This window comes from Ochotona princeps, chromosome X (assembly GCF_030435755.1).
Source record: "Ochotona princeps isolate mOchPri1 chromosome X, mOchPri1.hap1, whole genome shotgun sequence".
Taxonomy (NCBI): Eukaryota; Metazoa; Chordata; class Mammalia; order Lagomorpha; family Ochotonidae; genus Ochotona; species Ochotona princeps.
The window spans coordinates 9,945,625-9,964,134 of NC_080865.1; the positions used below are offsets into that span (position 1 = coordinate 9,945,625).

Below are 18,510 nucleotides of genomic sequence, written 5' to 3' on the forward strand. Positions count from 1 at the left end.
CTGGCTCTGAGTTTCAGAGTATTTTGGTCATCTGGGGAGTGAATCAGAGGGAGGTCTACATTTGTTTATCTGTCTCTAATAAAAGGGTAAAAAATTTAAAAAGTGGGGTGGGCTAAGCTTCCTGGGAGTGATACGTTATAGGATGGAAGAAGGCTTTGGGTATGAAGGTAAGGAGTTCTGATTTATGTCTGTAGCAAGTGTAAACTCACCAAAGTTACTGACCCTAAGTGTAACCTGATGTCACAGGAATTTGAAGGCAGATGAAAAGATTACTAGGTAGGCAGCAAGGAGTCGCCCCTGGGGATGGGGGATGGGGGATGGGGGAGATTGACTACAGCAGGAAGTGACATAATGCAGATCAGAAGTTAGTCCTTTTGAGTAAAGTTTATAGGTAAGTTATCTAGGGGATCATAAGAAGTATTTGAATATGGAGGAAATTTCTGAATAACTGCCAGGCCAAATTTTAATTTTCACCCTTAAATGCAAGCTACTACCCAGATTTTGGCAGGATCATTACTGAGATTCAGAAGGGCTGACTGTGGGGAGGTGGTGGTCTCCATTCTCACTAACCTGATGCACACAGATGTTACACTTATCACAGAATACCATATCATTTCCTTCTTCACTGTCTGGAGATCGGCACACATCACAGATCACATCTTCATCATACTCGATGCCGAGCCCTTCTTCTGTTTCAATAGCATGGCTCATATTTTCATGGCATCGGCGTTCCATGGCTTCTATAGCCTTTTCCAAAAGATTTTCATCAACTGGGTCGTAACCTGCACAGAAACAGAATCAATCAATTTACTCACTGGTCAGCTGTCATCTGCAGATCACCCACTGTAAGCCCAGTAGAATTCTGAATGATAAAACCATCTATTATCTGCTCTGAAACAACATTTACCTATAATTATATATTAGTGTTTGACACATGAAAGGAGAAATACATTTCACCACATTGCTTAACAGATGGATTACTGACCCTCTCAATTTTGTCTAAATTTTAGCCAGTCTCCTTCTAAATCTCTCTCTACATTTTTATTCCCATTGTGGGCAGATAATCCACTGAGCTTTGTAATTTTGAACACTTTAATTTGCAGCATAATAAAATAATTAAAATCAAATCATGTAACTATTTTGACATTACTAATTCATTCTTAGAAAATTAGCTTCACTGAATATAGCTAATGGTTATGCAAGAGATTTTTTTAAGTGAAAATGTATTATGCCATAAAAATTCCAGATACTGGGCCCAGTACAATGGCTCAGTGACTAAATTCTCGCCTTGTAACAGCCAGGATCCCATACGGGTGTTGTTCATGTCCCTGCTGCTCCACTTCCCATCCAGTTCCCTGCTTGTGAACTGGGAAAGCAGGGAAAGACAGCTTACATCCTGGGGCCCCTTGCAGCCAGGATGAAGAAGCCCCTGGCTTCTGACCTGGGATTGGCTTAGCTTAACTCGTTGTTGTCACTTGTGGAGTAAAACAGTGGATGGAAGATCTTTCCTTCTGTCTCTCCTTCTCTCTGTAAATCTGCCTTTTCAATGTAAATAAATCTTTAAGAAATTCTAGATACTAAGCATACATGATTATACTTATGAATTATTTTGTTTTTCCAAAATACTAGACTGTCTACCAGCAATGTCATGATCCACGTAAAGGGCAGTATTCTGGAGTCAAGGCTACAGCTGAAGGACTATTTTGCTATAGAACACAGGGGACAACGGGGAGGTGAGAAGAGGGAACAAAGGGGGAATCCCTATATCTGCACAATTGTAAAACAGAAAATAAGAATTTGAAAAAAAAGAAGCACTTTGTTTTTCAAATTTGAGTTTCAAGAGCAAACTATAGGACAGTACTAACCTATTAGCATTCACAAAGGTCTAACTACAAACTGAAATTACCTTTTTGATTCTTAATTTCTTAAGTATTTTATTTTCTTAGTTTTCCATACTTCATAACTCAATTAAAATATCTATATGGTGGTTGCTGATAACAGCTAAACATTCTTCTTAGGAAGATTCATGACTTTGTGAGAGGTTGAATATATTTATTCTTTTTAAAAAAGATTTATTTATTTTTATTACAAAGTCAGATATACAGAGGGGAGGAGAGACAGAGAGGAAGATCTTCCGTCCAATGATTCACTCCCCAAGTGACTGCAATGGCCGATTCTGTGCCAATCCAAAGCCAGGAACCAGGAACCTCTTCTGGGTCTCCCACGCGGATGCAGGGTCCCAAAGCCTTGGGCCGTCCTCGACTGCTTTCCCAGGCCACAAGCAGGGAGCTGGATGGGAAGTGGAGCTGCCGGGATTAGAACTGGCACCCATATCGGATCCCGGCGCGTTCAAGGCGAGTACTTTAGCTGCTAGGCCACGCCGCCAGGCCCGAATATATTTATTCTAACAGCTTGTATACTCAGGGAACAATTCTAGAAATGATCTAAAACCAATTTATACATATCCTACCACATCTGCAATGTAAGATGTCCTGAGAAACTTCAGAATGGCACATAAAACTATCTTTTAAGCATTATGGCTTCTTGTGAAATCAAAACAACGCAATCCTTACATTTATTTTTTTTCTGCCAAGATAAAATTCACTTATTACTGAGTATAAGGTCTGGTTTTAAGAGAATTTGGATGTGAATTCCACCTTCACCTAATATTAGCCATGCAAACCTGGAAAGTTATTTATCCTTTTATTGCTTAGTGTTTTTATTTGGATATTAAAAAAAAAAAGATAGTAACACCAAACCCATTCACTACTTGTGAGGCTGAGATGTGGCAACGTTCTTATATTGCTTACTATAGTGCCTGAGATATAGTAAACACTCAAAAAGTGCTTAATCTGAATTTTAAAAAGTATCTAATGTTATTTCTAAAAGCTTGAAAAAGTCTCCACTATAATATCACCTTAAAGAAAAACTTAGGCTAAGGCAATCCTCTTTTAAAAACCTTTCAAACCCAAATATGGTATCCTAGATATGATACTGGATCAGAACAACAGGTCATTAGCAGAAAGGCCCATGAAATCCCAAAGAAGCCCAGAGTTTAGTTTATACCAATGAACCTGTGCTGGAGTCTTAATTTTGACAAATGTACCATGATAAAATTGGATGTCAGCATTAGGGACATTGAAACTGTGATGTATAGGGCAACTCTGTACTAAAAGTGCAATTTTTCTATAAGTCAAGCTACTCCAAAAATACAAAGGGACCTCATTTTTTGTTTAGTCATTGAAGAATTTAATGAGAAGAAAGCGTTTTGAAAAGATGAAACTAACAGCAAAAAAAAAAAAAAAATCCGTGAGATACAGTTTCCACTGATCTTTGTTGGTGAGATATATCTCCTGTAAGCAACAAATAGATTTTTTTTGTTTTGTTTTGCTTTTTTACATGACATATCCTTTTTATTTCTTTTTTTCTTGTTAAATTTTTATTTTGAATTTTTTACTTTTCCAGTACAATTTCGTATAGACTCTCACTCCCCAACAGATTTTCCCCGTGTTACTACAATACTGTAGTCCTTCATAAGGACTCATAATTCCATCAGTTTGTTATTTAATTGTGAAAGGGACTTCATTTGTAAGGTGATTTCATGTCCAAGGTAGCACTGCGATAACTGCACAATGTCTACGGATGCTATAAATTTTACAGTCACATACTGTCCTATTAATCTGCCTGATTATGCCCTAGTCCTTTAATTTCCTATTTTGTCAGTCTTTTTAGTCCCTTCTCTGTAGTTCCCACTCAAAGCTGATTACCCTCCTTTCTTCTCTTGAAGGGAAGAACAAGGAATTTTATAAACACTAGTTTTTTAAAAAAACAAAGAATAAGAATTGGTTATTGGCAGAATAACTACCATTGCCATGCTAAACTGGATTTAAAATAATCTTAAATTCTTAAAATCATGCACATTCAGACACCAGCTACAAAAGAAAAATGTGAAAGAAAAGGAAAAACAGCATGTGACTGTAACCAAAATGAAATAAAATGTACCCTTTACCATATCTCACACGGAAACTTAAAAAACAAAAAAACACTGTTCCACAGGAATACTTGGAGCTAAACATTGCTTAGACTGAAAACAGGTAAAAATAAGCTGTGTGTAATAAAGTATAAAATGAGTTTCCTTTCAGTGTATCATGTCCTAGCACTGTCAGTGTAATAATATATGATACATGTTTATTTTAAAATTATTATTGTATTTATTTCTAAGTTTTCCATTTGTTTTCATTTTGTTTTTTTAGAAATGGACAAATCTGGAACTTACTAGAAGTAACTAAGAACTGTACCAGGGATGCATATCCTGATGCTTGTCTATTTTCTTGGGAGCAAAATTACAAGTCCTGTGTTAAGGGATACAGTCCCAGCAATCCATAAACTTTCGAGGTGTTGCCCAATGCTAAAGGCGGAGCTTCTCTTCGTCCTCCTGGCAGAGGTAAAAACTTTCTGACCAGAGTGCTTTTCAGAGCAGCGCCAAGACTTGGTTTCAGAACCCTTCTAAATCAGCCATGATCATAACCACATTCAGAATTAAGAAAGTGGCCTTTATAGAACCTACAAGCCTTCCCTGATCTATGCCATTTATCATGAATGGAAAAAGTCAGATTTAAGTGTTATTGTTCTATTTTAGTATATTCATGTGCCTGTGGAAACACTTCATTAAGATCAAAGTGAAAAACAAATGAAAAGGGCAGAAAAGAAAGGAAGCAACAAGATAAAAACACATTAAAGGCTCGGGACAACTTAACCAAAAAATCATGAGTTGAATCAAGATACAACTTACTTATGAGACGATAACTCACCCATTTCTGCAAGGTCTGCATTGAGTTCCTGAAGCCAGAAAATGTCCATATCATCTAGGTCGTAGCGGCAGACAGCAGATGCCAATTCCAGAATGTTAGCGCAGCCAGGCTCTGTGGACTCAGGGGTGGAGCACTGAATATATTTCCGGGGTTGAACAAACTGGACATCCTTCACTTTCTCGGCTGTAACCCTAGGAAAGCAAGACAAAGACAATCAACAAACAACAGACTCTGTGCACTGACTGCATGGGCCCAACAACTCTGAGGCTGTACGTACAGCAGAGTTAGATGATTTACCTCTTTCCCTGGGTAAATGTTCTGTTTTGCCCTCCAGGAGGTATGGCAGTTCCTTTTCTAGAAAGCAAATGGTTCTAAAAATTTAGTTTTGTCATCTGCTGTGAACTCAGAGATTGCTAACAACATGCTCTCATCCACCATCATGAATCTTGGCTACACCACTGACTCTAACAAAAACACAATCAGTTATTCTTTTTTTTAAAGATTTATTTATTTTTATTGGAAAGACGGATAAACAGAGAGGAGGAGAGACAGAGAGGAAGATCTTCCGTCCGATGATTCACTCCCCAAGTGAGCCGCAATGGCCGGTGTGCGCCGATCCAAAGCCAGGATCCAGGAACCTCTTCTGGGTCTCCCACGCGGGTGCAGGGTCCCAAGGCTTTGGGCTGTCCTCGACTGCCTTCCCAGGCCACAAGCAGGGAGCTGGATGGGAAGTGGAGCTGCCGGGATTAGAACTGGCACCCATATGGGATCCCGGCATGTTCAAGGTGAGTACTTTAGCTGCTAGGCCACAGCGCTGGGCCCATAATCATTTATTCTAATGACATGTTGCTGGCATTATTTTGTGCTCTTAGTACAATAGTCACCAAAATTGTTTATAAAAAAAATCTGGGAGGGAGGGATATCTGTATAAGGACACAGACTGCATTCCAAAGATATATTTCAGCCAAATTCATGATTCTTCAAGAGTAAGGAATGCTACTAAAAAGTACAGACTTTAAACTCACACAGGTCTTTTTTTCCTGCTACTCACTCCCACAGCTACTTTAGACAATTAATTTGTATGAGGTGGGGGGAGCAGCATTTGGTTCAGCATTGAATATCAGATTGCCTGGGTTAGAGTCCCAGCTTTGCTTCTGATTCCAACTTCCTGCAAGGCAGCAGATGATGGTTCAGATGCTTGGGTCTGTGCTATCCATGCTGGAGATCAAGGTTGTGTTCTAGGCTCCTGGTTTCAGCCAGGTCCAATTTTGGCTGTTGTTGGCTTTTGGGGAGTGAACCAAAAGATAGATTTCTCTCTTCCTGCTTCTCTTTTTTTCTCTCTCTCAAGATAAATAAATCAGAAAATATATATTTTATATATATCTACAAGGTTCAGTTCTCTTAGCTAAAAAAGTGGGGACAGCAATCATAGGAGTTAAAATTATGATGACTATTTGTTTATTTTTTACAGCCATTATTTGAAAGGCAGGGTGACAGAGATAGAGGGATCTTCCATCTGCTGATTCACTCCCCAAATGCCCACAACAGCCAAGTGTGGGCCAGGCTGAAGACAGGAGTCAGCAACGACAATCTAAGTCTCCTACATGGGTGGAAGGAATCCAAGCAGTTGAGCCATTATCTGCTGCCTCTTAGGTGTATTAGCAGGAAGCTGGATTAGAAGCAGAGGGAGAACTTAATCCTCTGATGCAGGATAAAAGCATCCCAAGATGGAGGTTTAATCCACTGTGCCACAATGCCTGCTCCTATTACGTTTAACAAAGTGTATAGAAAAAAGGAATAGGTGTCCAGTATCATTGCTTTGTTTCTTATTATTTTCACTATGTGGATGAGTTAAAGCATGAAGGTATGGAGTTAAACTCAAGGTATTTCACATAATAAATGATACCAACCATCAGTCTGAGCCAGGATAATACAGTGGGATGAAAGATCTCTACTGCTGTGTCAACTTCTCCAGGAAGCCCAAGCAAACCCTGTTTCCCTTCACTTTTCTTGACACCCAAGAGCTCAAGTCAAGAAAAGCAAGCAAGGAAAGAAGTAAGTTTTTCATGTCAACAACTTGTTCTATAATTGATGGTATAAATACTGCATTAAATGTTAGAAAATTATTATATTCCCAGCAATTTTATAGAACAGGATGGGCCATCTAAAAAAAGAGGGAAATAAAGACACATATACGTCATCATAAAATAATGAAAATAATTTCTCGGAAAGGCTTCTGGAGTTAAGTTTCTTTAGAGGCATATATGTAGAAGGATTCATTAATACATACATTCCTATGAATATAGATATATATATATAGGCATAGTTTACCCTATAGATGCAGAAAATATTTCCTTTGAAAAATTCTTTCGGGCCTGGCGGCGTGGCCTAGCGGCTAAAGTCCTCACCTTGAACACCCTGAGATCCCATATGGGTGCCGGTTCTAATCCTGGCAGCTCCACTTCCCATCCAGCTCCCTGCTTGTGGCCTGGGAAAGCAGTCGAGGACGGCCCAAAGCTTTGGGACCCTGCACCCGCGTGGGAGACCCGGAAGAGGTTCCTGGATCCTGGCTTTGGATTGGCACGCATAGGCCCGTTGCGGCTCACTTGGGGAGTGAATCATTGGACGGAAGATCTTCCCTCTCTGTCTCTCCTCCTCTCTGTATATCTGACTTTGTAATAAAATAAATAAATCTTAAAAAAATTCTTTCAAAAGCCTGTTTCAAAATAATGTGTCTTGATTAAAGTTCATATTTAATTTCTCTATTTTATACAGTTTTTAAAGGCAAAGGCAATACGCATTTGAGGAAAATGAAGAAATGTTAAATATCAATTGAAACTAAATTTTTGAGACATGCTATCAGAAGCCTGTTTTCAATTCAAATAAACTCAACTGAAAAGGACAAGACATGCCTATGAATTCTTCAGGGGCTATACAATTAAATGTGGTATTTTTCTTGGATGTATGGTTTATCAGGCATTTACAGAGTAATTTTTTTTCCAAGATTCATTTTTCTATAAGAGAGATTACTTTGCTAACTATCTCAATTGCCTCAAATTCTACAAGGATCATCAAGGTAGGCTATAAGCATTCTCAAACTAACATGTTTATCAAACTTCTGGGGGAAAAAAGGGAGAGGCCCTGGTGCGATGGCTCAGAGGTTAAATCCTTGCCCTGCAACAGCCGGGATTCCATATGGGCACTGGTTTATGTCCTGGCTGCTCCACTTTCCATCCAGTTCCCTGCTTGTGGCCTAGGCAAGCAGCGGAGGATGACCCCAAGCCTTGGGACCCTGCACTGGCATGGGAGACCAGGAAGAAGCTCCTGGCTCCTGGTTTCGGATTGGCTTAGCTGCAGCCATTGCAGCCACTTCGAGAGTGAACCAGTAGACAGAAGATCTTTCTGTCTCCTTCTCTCTGTAAATCTGCCTTTGCAATAAAATGGGTAAATCTTAAAAAAAAAAAAAGGAGAAAGTATTTATGACTCTGATGATTAAGGCAAAGTTAGAGAGAGGGAGAGAGATATCCTATATTCTGTGGTTCACTCCCCAGAGAGACAGAACAGCCAGCGCTGGGCTGGGCCAGGCCAAAGCAAGGAGCCAGGAGCTTCTGCCAGGTCTCCCATGTAGGTTCAGGGATTGAAGCACTTGGATCATTCTATGCTGCTTCCTCAGGCACATTAGAGGGAACTGGATTGGAAGTGGAGCAGCAAGAATTCAAAATGGTACCCATAATGGATACTGGCATCACAGGTGGCAGTTTAACTTGCTACGTCACAGTGCCATCCCAGCAAAAATATTCTTCAGATGACTCTTAAGGGTCTCGGCTTGAAAAACCGAAAAGGCCCAGTTATAGTTCGAATGATGGGTGTTCCATCAATTTAATGTAGGAAAATATACAGGTGACACTGGTTTGGAAATATGAGTAGATCCATTTGGGACACTTAAAATCTGAGATTTTTACTGGAAATCCAAGTGTTGTGGACTTGAAAGAAAAAAGCACTGTTTCCTTAGCCTGATAAGTTTGAGTTTACATTTTAAGGTAATATATGGATCTGTATTTATATTCAATTATTTCCTCATTCAGTTTTATTCATGACACAAAAGTATATGATGAAGTATTAACAGGAAAAAGCAAGTATTATAGAATGATCTCACATACACTACACAGTTAATGTTTTGTATTCTTGATTGTTTTTGTATTTATAAGTCAACAACCAATCTACTTTAAAAAATACATATTGGGGGGCTCGGCGGCATGGCCTGGTGGCTAAGGTCCTCGCCTTGATCCCATATGGCCGCTGGTTCTAATCCCGGCAGCTCCACTTCCTCTCTCTATCTCTCCTCCTCTCAGTATATCTGACTTTGTAATAAAAATAAAATAAATCTTTAAAAAAAATACATATGGGGGGGGGGTAATCTGGTTTAACAGTTAAGCCAGTTCTTGGGACTGTAATATTCCATTATAGGGGTGCTTGGTGCCATAGTGTAGTGGTTAAGGTCCTCACCTTGAACAGGCCGGGATCCCATATGGTCGCTGGTTCTAATCCTGGTGGCCCCACTTCCCATCCAACTCCCTGCTTGTGGCCTGGGAAAGCAGTCAAGGACGGCCCAAAGCCTTGGGACCCTGCACCAGTGTGGGAGACCAGGAGGAAGTTCCTGGCTTCAGACCAGCTGTTGTGCTCTCTTGGGGGAGTGAACCATCAGACAGAAGATCTTACTCTCTGTTTCTCCTCTCTGTACATCCGCCTTTCCAATAAAAATAAATAAATCTTAAAAAAAAAGAAGTGGCTGGGAATGAGTTGGTGCCCCCCCCCAAAAAAAAAATATTCCATTATTGGAGTGACTAGAGTTGAGTCTCCATTGCAGGTGATTGCTCAAGTACTTGGGCTCCTGTTACCCACACACAGAAAGGTCATACAACAAATCACTGAGAAGCATATAATTTAAAATGTGTTTTTACTTTCATGCAAAAGAACAGTATTTTCCTCTCACTGGAATCTTATTACAATATAAACTAAAGCAAATGCATAAGATTTGAAACTTGTTGTTTATTGTTATCTTAAAAACACCTGAGTGTTTTTAAAATAAGATTTATTTATTTGAAAGAGTTATAGAGAGAGGGGAGAAAGATATCTTCCATCTACCAGTTCATTCCTCAGATGGCCTCAGTGACTGAGGCTGGACCAAGTCAAAGACAGGAGCCAGGAGTCAAAAGCCAGAGTTTTATCTAGGTCTGCCATGAGGGAATAAGAATCTAAATATTTGGACCTTCTTCCACTGCTTTCCTCAGGCCATCAGCAGGATTGGAAGTGGAATAATCAGTATACAAATTGGTGCTCATGTGGAATACCTGTTATGCCATGACACCTGCTGCCTTTTTATTTTTTAACAATTTATTTTTACCAGTGTGAAACAGAGACAGCGAGAGCCAGACAGATAACGAGCAAGAGATACCTTCTAAAATCCTGTTTCCCTTCCCAAATGCCTGCAATAGCCAGGGCAGGGTCAGGCTGAAGGCAGGAGCCCAGAACTCAATCTAAATCTCCCACATGGGTGGCAGGGATCCAGGTATGGGACATCACCTGCTGGCACTGACAGTGTGCCATTAGCAGGAAGTTGGAATCAGGAATGAAGCTAAGAACTTGCACCCAGACTTTTATATGGGATGCAGACCACCTAAGTGCTTTGCCAAATGTCCACCCCTGTTATTTACTATTGACTAATGTCAAAATCATCCATAGACTACCTAGAAACATGTAGCGAGGTTAACATAATCTTTGTAGAATTCACTTACAAAAACTGCTAAGTAGCTATAATGCACAACGGAAACTAGCTGTGTAATTCTCTGCACTGTTCCCCTCAGCCACCACGTCCCCCTACCCTACGAGGCAAACTACAGAAAAGCCAGTGAAACAAAGGGAAAACATAGGCTGAAGGGAAGACAAGGATTCTTAAAGGATTTCCTTCACACTCTTTGTTCTCTCACAAAGGTGGCAGGGCAACAGATACTTAAGCCATCATCTCTGTGCTTTCCCACGCATACTGGCAGAGCACTTTGATATGGGATGCTGTTACAAGCAGCATCTTAATCCACTGTGCCACAATGCTCTCCACTCCCTCCCCCACCACGACTTGGCCTCTGATTGTATTTACTTGCTTATGTGTACCCTGGGAAGTGGCAGTGATGACTCAAGTACCTTGGCTATTGTGATCCACACAGGAAACCTGTATTGAGTTCTGGGTTCTGGATTTAGTTTGGTCCAGTCCTGGCTATTAAGGCATTAGAGGAGTGAACTAGTGCATAGAACAGTTTCATTTCTCTTGCTCTCTCCCTCTGTCTTCCAAATAAACAAATAAATATTATTTTAAAAAATTTATTTATTTTAAAGGCAGAGTTATATAGAGAAAGAGAGGCAGAAAGAGTAACATCTTCAATGCAGTGGTTTACTTGTTAGATGGCTGTAGTGGCCAATACTGGGCCCGACTGAAGTCAGGAGCTAGGGGCATCATCTGTTTCTTCCACATGGGTGATAGCGGCTAAACCATTTGGGCTGCTGCAGCTATCTGAGAAATGAACCAGTGGGTGGAAGCTATTTACTTGTATCTCTGTCTCACTCTGATTTTAAATTAATAAATATATTTTAAGAAATAAACAGGGCCTGGTGTGATAGCCCAGTGGCTAAATCCTTGCCTTGCAAGTGCTAGCATTCCACATGGATATTGGTTCATGTGCAAGCTGCTCCACTTCCCACCCAGCTCCCTGCTTGTAGCCTGAGAAAGCAGTAGAGGACGGCCCAAAGCCTTGAGACCCTGCACTGGCATGGAGACCCAGAAGAAGCTCCTAGCTCCTGGCTTTGGATCAACTCAGCTCTGGCCACTGTAATCACTTGGGGAGTGAACCAGTAGATGGAAGATCTTTCTATCTCCTCTCTGTACATCTGACTTTCTAATAAAATACATCTTTATAAATAAATGAATAAATACACAAATAAATAAACAAAACATTCTCACTATTCTTTCAGGGTTGGCATTGTGGTATAGCAGCTAAAGTCATACTGGCATCACATATGGATTCCAGTACATGATCCACTTCCAATCTAGTTCCCCATTAATGATCTGGGAAAGCAAGGGAGGATGGCTCAAATCTTTGGGAACCTACACCCATGTGGGAGACCCAGAATTGGCTCCTGACTCCTGGTTTCAGATCTGCTCAGCTTTGGCCATTGCGGCTATTTGGGAAATAAACCAGCAAATGGAAGATCTTTGTTTCTGTGTCTAATAATCTTCCTTTCTAATAAAAATAAATAAATATTAAAAAAGTAATTTCAAGGGAAGTAAAATATTCAAGACAATAGGAACACAAGAACACATAAAAATTTATGAAATACAGCTAACAAGAGAGAAGGAAGCTTACAGCACAAAATGCTTATATTAGAAGAGGGAAAGTTTCAAAAATAGTAAGCTTTTAACTCAAACTAGAAAAAAGGAGAGCAAAGTAAACTCAAAAGTAAGCAGAAGGATGGGAATAATAAATATTAGAGCAAAAATCAGTATGATTAAAACCAGAAAAATGAAAAATATAATGAAGCAAAAATTATACAAAATGATCAGTGTAACTAGCCAGTGGCAAAAGAAAAAAAAGACAAAATTTCCAACATCAGGAATTAAAGAGGGATATATTTTTTTTTTACTTGTTTCAAGTGTGCACATAGTCATTCACAGAAACATCTTCCCCAATCCCCATTCCCCCAGAAGCATCTTTATGATGACTGCCTTATTATCTTTATTTATTTATTATCTGTCATCTTGGTGTTTATTGGTTAATCAAACTAAGTTTTTGTTATTCTTAAGGTGTTTTCATTACTGCTACACAAAGGGGCACAGTCTGGTTCGCTGCTAAATATGCTCAGACACCACCCTAAATAGGGTGCATCATTATTCCTGGTTGAAGTGGAAATCTAGGTTTGCCACCACCTTCATTGGAGATGGCTGGAGTGGCCCAGAGTTTTTTTTCTGTGGTGTTGGGCTATAATAGAACAGGTAATATCTAAATGTCTTCTGATTTTATATGTTGTCCCTTTGTAACCAATTGGCTAGAGAAAACAAGCTGCCTTTAGTGACTTTTTGAGAAAAAAAGTCTTTGCTGGTTGTTTCTGGATTGTCACCTTCTCCAGCACCAAGTCTGACAACAACAAGAAAGCCAAGAAAATACACAGCCTTGTTATTTACTCAGATCTCAAGGACCGGTGCTGTTCTGACTTTTTGAGGTTTATGTGAGTATAACATAAAATGTTCAGGGCTCTGAGCTGTACTCAGTGGGAAGCACAGGGAAAAGTACAGTTAATTCTACCTTTTTTGTAAATGGAATTCTGGTAAAGACTGCTAAATTTTAAAATGAAAGCAACAGAAAAAATGTCATGAATAATTATATACACATAAATTTGACAGCTAAAACAAATCAACCCCTTAAAACACAAGTTACCCAAAGGCACAAAATATGCAGTAAATTAAATAGCTCCATAATGTAAAAAAAAAATAACTTATTTTAAAGGCAGAGAGAGTGAGAGAGCAAGAAAGAGAGATCTCATCTCCAAGGGTTCATTCTCCAAATGGTCACATCTAGGACTGGGCCACACTGGAATCAAGAGCCAGGAACTTCACCTGGGCCTCTCACGGGGGTGTCAGGAAGCCAAGTACTTTGGTCATCAGCTGCAGCTTTCCATAGTGCATCAGCAGAGAGTTGGGTTAGTGGCAGAGCAAGCAAGACTTGAATCAACTCTGATAAAAGATGCCAGAGTTTCAAATAGCAGCTTAACTGACTGTGCTACAATGCTAACTCTACTAAACAAATTCCCAAAACATAAGTCTCCAAGTCCATTATTGAATTTTAACCAATGTTTAAACAATGGTCAAAGTACCCTGACTACCCTGTGCGCAAGATGCAGCTCACTCTCAGCAAAATGCAGAGCCCAGGCCTAAGGAAGGTTCTGGAAAAGCTTTCCTCATTTCTTGACATGTGGAAGTGCTACTTTCAGGGTTTTTGCTTGTTTGTTTTTATTTTGGTGGTGGGGGGGGGGAGGAACAAGTAGGCAGCCAGAGAACTAGCAGGTGTCTTGCAGGTGTGATGAAGGTGCCACCCATCTGTGTGTTCCCTCCAGGACGCTGGCACTTATCACTGACGTCACAAAGCTGAGGGAGCAGCTTGCTGCAGAGTAGAGCGCTCTCGCCTCCAAGGAAAGTCTAAAATGATTTTCCTCAACTCTGATTTTCAGAGTAGTGGGGAGAGGAGTGGGCACGGAAAGGGGCTGAGGGCCACTGGCCTCCCAGAAGAAATTTATCCGGGAGTGGGCATCCCAAGGGACCCTTCCTGTAATTTTGTTTTCAGTCACAAAAAAATATTTTAAAAGTTTGGTTTGGGTACCCTTGAGCCATGAGGACAATGCTGTGTGTGGCCCTCCCACCTCCACCCCTCTGCAGTCCCCAGGGTGCTGGCCAGGCTGAGGTGGCGGACATTTAGGCAGCGGTAGGTTGCGTAACTCACCAACCGCCCCAGGCCTGCAAAGCCCACATGATCTTTTGCTATGCCAGCCAGGAGCATGTGGCACCTGGTGGGAATGGCAGAGGGCATGGAGAGTCCTAGGAGAGTGGAGTGGGGAGAGGGGAAGGTTGTGGGGCACTGCCCCCTGGAGTGTTGGAGTTTTGACCTGAGAGATGCCTATGGCTTTCCCGGGAATAGGCAGAGCTCTGTTGGGGTTGGGGTGGGCTGCTAGAGGCGGGGGCAGTGCCAAGGATTGAGAATTAAGCACTGAGAGAATGGCAGCTTTGGGGATTGGGAATTGGAGACTGCAGAGTTCAGAATACCAGGCACAGTGAAAGAGGAACGTTGCTGCATTGTGCTGCTTCATGGAACACCTTGTGACATGCAGGCAAGGGCAGCCCTTTGAATTCTGCTGGTCCTTCAAGCCTAGTAATGATTTAAAGGATCCAGGTCTTCAAATTCTTGTCACCTTTATAAAGAGTGGGAAAGTTTTTTTTTTTTTTTTCCAGCAGGGCCCAGTGCTTAGTGACTAAAGTCTTCGCCTTGCACGCACTAGTATCCCATATGGGCGTCGGTTCTAATCCCGGCGGCCCCACTTCCCATCCAGCTCCCTGCCTGTGACCTGGGAAAGCACTAGAGGATGGCCCAAAGCCTTGGGACCGTGTGGAAGACCTGGAAGAGTCTCCTGGCTCTTGGCTCTTGGCTTTGGATCAGCTCAGCTCCAGCTGTTGTGGTCGCTTCGGGAATGAATCATCAGACAGAAGATCTTCTTCTCTGTCTCTCCTCCTCTATGTATATCTGACTTTCCAATAAAAATTTTTTTTCAGCCAGAAAATTTTGCTTTAAAGCTTTCTATTAAATTTTTCTTTAAAAAAATAGAAGATAAAATAAGCTCCCAAAAGGAATTCTAAACAAATGCTTCTAAAAAAAGAGAAAGAGGGAATACTCTTCAACTAATTGTACAGGGCAATGATTACCCTGATATAAAACCAGATAAAAACATCAGCTAATATTCCTCAGGAACATAGACACAAAAATTCTCAACAAGGTGTTAACAAACCAAATCAAACAGTATCTGAAAAAGAACGATGAACTATGACCAACTCGATGCAATGAACTGAATTACACTCCTCCAAAACTCCTATGTTGAAGTTTGAACTCTGTGACTATCTGGAGAACAGGTCCATGTGGAGTACTGAGATTAAACAAGGTCATAAAGATGAGGGGTTTATCCACCAGTGCTTGTCGTCAGGCTGTCTCTCCCTACCTCCCCATGTCCCACGTGCCACGGAAAGGCCATGGGAGCACACAGTGAGAAGCCAGTAATCAAGGAAGAAAGCCCTCACAGAACACTGAATGCTGCTAGCTTTTGACGTGGGACTTTCTCTCTCCAGAATTTTGAGAAATTTCTGTTGTTTAGCTGCCCAACCTATGGTATTTTGTTATGGACATGTAATCTAATACATTGGGGTCTAACCCAGCAAGGTAAACTTGGCTCAGTAATACAAATTCAACAAATGTACTCTGTAATATTAATCAGTTAAACAACAAAAAGGCACATGATCATGGATAAGAAATTATGTGATAAAATTCAACACCCATTTATAGTATAAGTACAATAAACTACTAAAACTCACATCATGCTCAATATTAAAAGAATGGGAACAAGGAAAGCTGTCTCAAGACTGGGAATAAGGAAAAATGTCTACTAACACTAATGCTATCAACATAGTACTGGAGGGTTTTGCCATGTGAATAGGAGAAGAAAGAAAAGATAAACAGATCAGAAAGGAAGAAATAAAGCTACCCTTCTTTTCACATGACAAGGTGGTTCAGATAGGGAATTTCAAGGAATATTTTTTGAAAAATGGACAGAACTACACAATTCAGTAAGGCAATGAGGATAAAACACTGACACAAAAATTGGTTGGTTGTATATATCAGTGAATACATAGCAATCAAGTTAGAAACACTACTAAAATTGTTCAAAAATTTTAGCACAAGTATAAATCCAGGGAACTACATATAGGACTTGATTACTGAAAACTATGTAATGTTGGGCCCAGTGCAGTAGCCTAGTGGCTAAAGGCCTCGCTTGCACACGCCAGATCCCATAGGAGTACCAGTTCATGTCCCAACTGCTCTGCTTCCCATCCAGCTCCCTGCTTGTGGCCTGGGAAAGCAGTACAGAACGGCCCAAAGCCTTGGGACCCTGTGCCCAAGTGGAAGACTCGGAAGAGGCTCCTGGTTCCTGGCTTTGGATCAGCCCAGCTAGCCTCAGCTGCTGCGGCCACTTGGGGAGTGAAATCAGCAGATGGAAGACATTCCTATCTCTCCTCTCTGTAAATCTGACTCTCCAGTAAGAATAAATAAATCTTTAAAAGCAAACCTATTTAATGTTGATGAAAGAAATAAAGGAAGATGGTGTCAGTGTTGTGATGTAGATTAAGCCGCTGCTTGTAATGCCAGTAACACAGGTCCTGATGGGTTCTGGATGCCCCACTTTCAATTCAGCTCCCTGCTAATGTGCATCCTGGGAGGCAGCAGGTGATGGCCCAAGCAGTTGGGTCCCTCTACCGCTCACGTGGAAGTCTAGGATGAGGTTCTGGGCTCCTGATTTCAGTCTGGCCCAGCCATGGCTATTACAGTCATTTGAGAAGTGAACTAGTGGGTGAAAGTTCTCTCTCTCCCACCCCCATCACTCTGCCTTTAAAAACAAATAACAATGTCTTAAAAAATCAAAAGTCCAAATAATAATAATAATAAAAAAAACAACTGGAAGGTTCAACGTAGTAAGGATGACAGTTTTTCCTCAAATAATACAGATTTAATGCCAAGTCCTATGGAAATCCAGCAGAACTGTAGATATAATGTAAAAATTTGTATGGAAAGATAAACTAGAACAGATGCAGTAATTTGAAAAAAAAAGTAGAGGGAATCAACCTAGCTAATTTTGAACTTAGATCTAAACCTCCCATCTTGTATAACAGAAATTCAAACTGAATTATATGTTTTAACTGTCAAATGTAAAATTGTAAAACTTAAAAAAGGACACATAGGAGAAAATCATTGAGACATTGGCTATGTGGGAAGTTCGCAAAAAGGATATTAAAAGCATGACCCAAATAAATAAAATTTCTATGAAGTGAACTTCATCAAACTCACTTTTATTTTGTGCAAGACTCTACAAAGAGGATAAAAAGATCATTCATGGTAGACTGGGAAAATATTTGCAAAGCACATATTTGATTCAATGGGTTCATGTATCAATTATTTTAAAAAATTATTGCCAAAACTCTGAAGAGTTTATATGGATGGCAAAAAGGAAACCTTAAGAATAGGACCTAAGTAAACAGCCAATCTGGGAGTAATTTCACACCATGGGGCTAAATAAATGACGAACTTAGTATGTAAAAATGCTAAATTTTGTTTCAAAAATTTTATGAACCAATGTTTCATCAATGTTCCAATACCATTTTATGTCACAACATTTTTAAGGTAGCCCACAGGGCCCGGAGGCGTGGCCTAGCGGCTAAAGTCCTCGCCTTGAAAGCCCCGGGATCCCATATGGGCGCCGGTTCTAATCCCGGCAGCTCCACTTCCCATCCAGCTCCCTGCTTGTGGCCTGGGAAAGCAGTCGAGGACGGCCCAATGCATTGGGACCCTGCACCAGCGTGGGAGACCCGGAAGAGGTTCCAGGTTCCCGGCATCGGATCGGCGCGCATCGGCCCGTTGCGGCTCACTTGGGGAGTGAATCATCGGACGGAAGATCTTCCTCTCTGTCTCTCCTCCTCTCTGTATATCTAGCTGTAATAAAAAATGAATAAATCTTTAAAAAAAAAAAAAGGTAGCCCACCAAAGCCAAAAAGTAAAAATCACAAGACATAGTTTGGGACCTGTAAGATGATGCAATAAGCAGTTATAGTTGAGGAGATGATCTATTTCAAACATAAAGCTTCGATATTACATTAGTTGAGCCTCAAAAATGGTTGACTCATTTTGAAAACCAAAAGGAAAACACAAGGCAATTGACAGAATTATAGAAATTTCTATTCAATTCAGGAAATAAGATGAACATATTCCATAACAATTATGTTTCAAGTGTTATTCCTAGACTAGTAGCATCAGCATCATGTAGGGAATTGTTAGAGATACAAATT

At 40.6% G+C, this 18,510-nt stretch overlaps 1 protein-coding gene across 4 annotated transcripts in view; it reads right to left on the bottom strand.

Annotated features, from left to right (window-relative positions):
* The window catches only part of JADE3 (jade family PHD finger 3), a 131,810-nt gene that overhangs the window by 25,235 nt on the left and 88,065 nt on the right, over positions 1–18,510 (bottom strand). For all 4 annotated transcript variants that reach the window (XM_058659220.1, XM_058659218.1, XM_058659219.1 and 1 more), the window contains 2 exons: positions 4,812–5,002; positions 571–782 (listed from right to left, as the gene is read on the bottom strand). In XM_058659220.1, the coding sequence (XP_058515203.1) occupies positions 571–782; positions 4,812–5,002 (403 nt within the window). The remainder of the gene's footprint in view (positions 1–570; positions 783–4,811; positions 5,003–18,510) is intronic.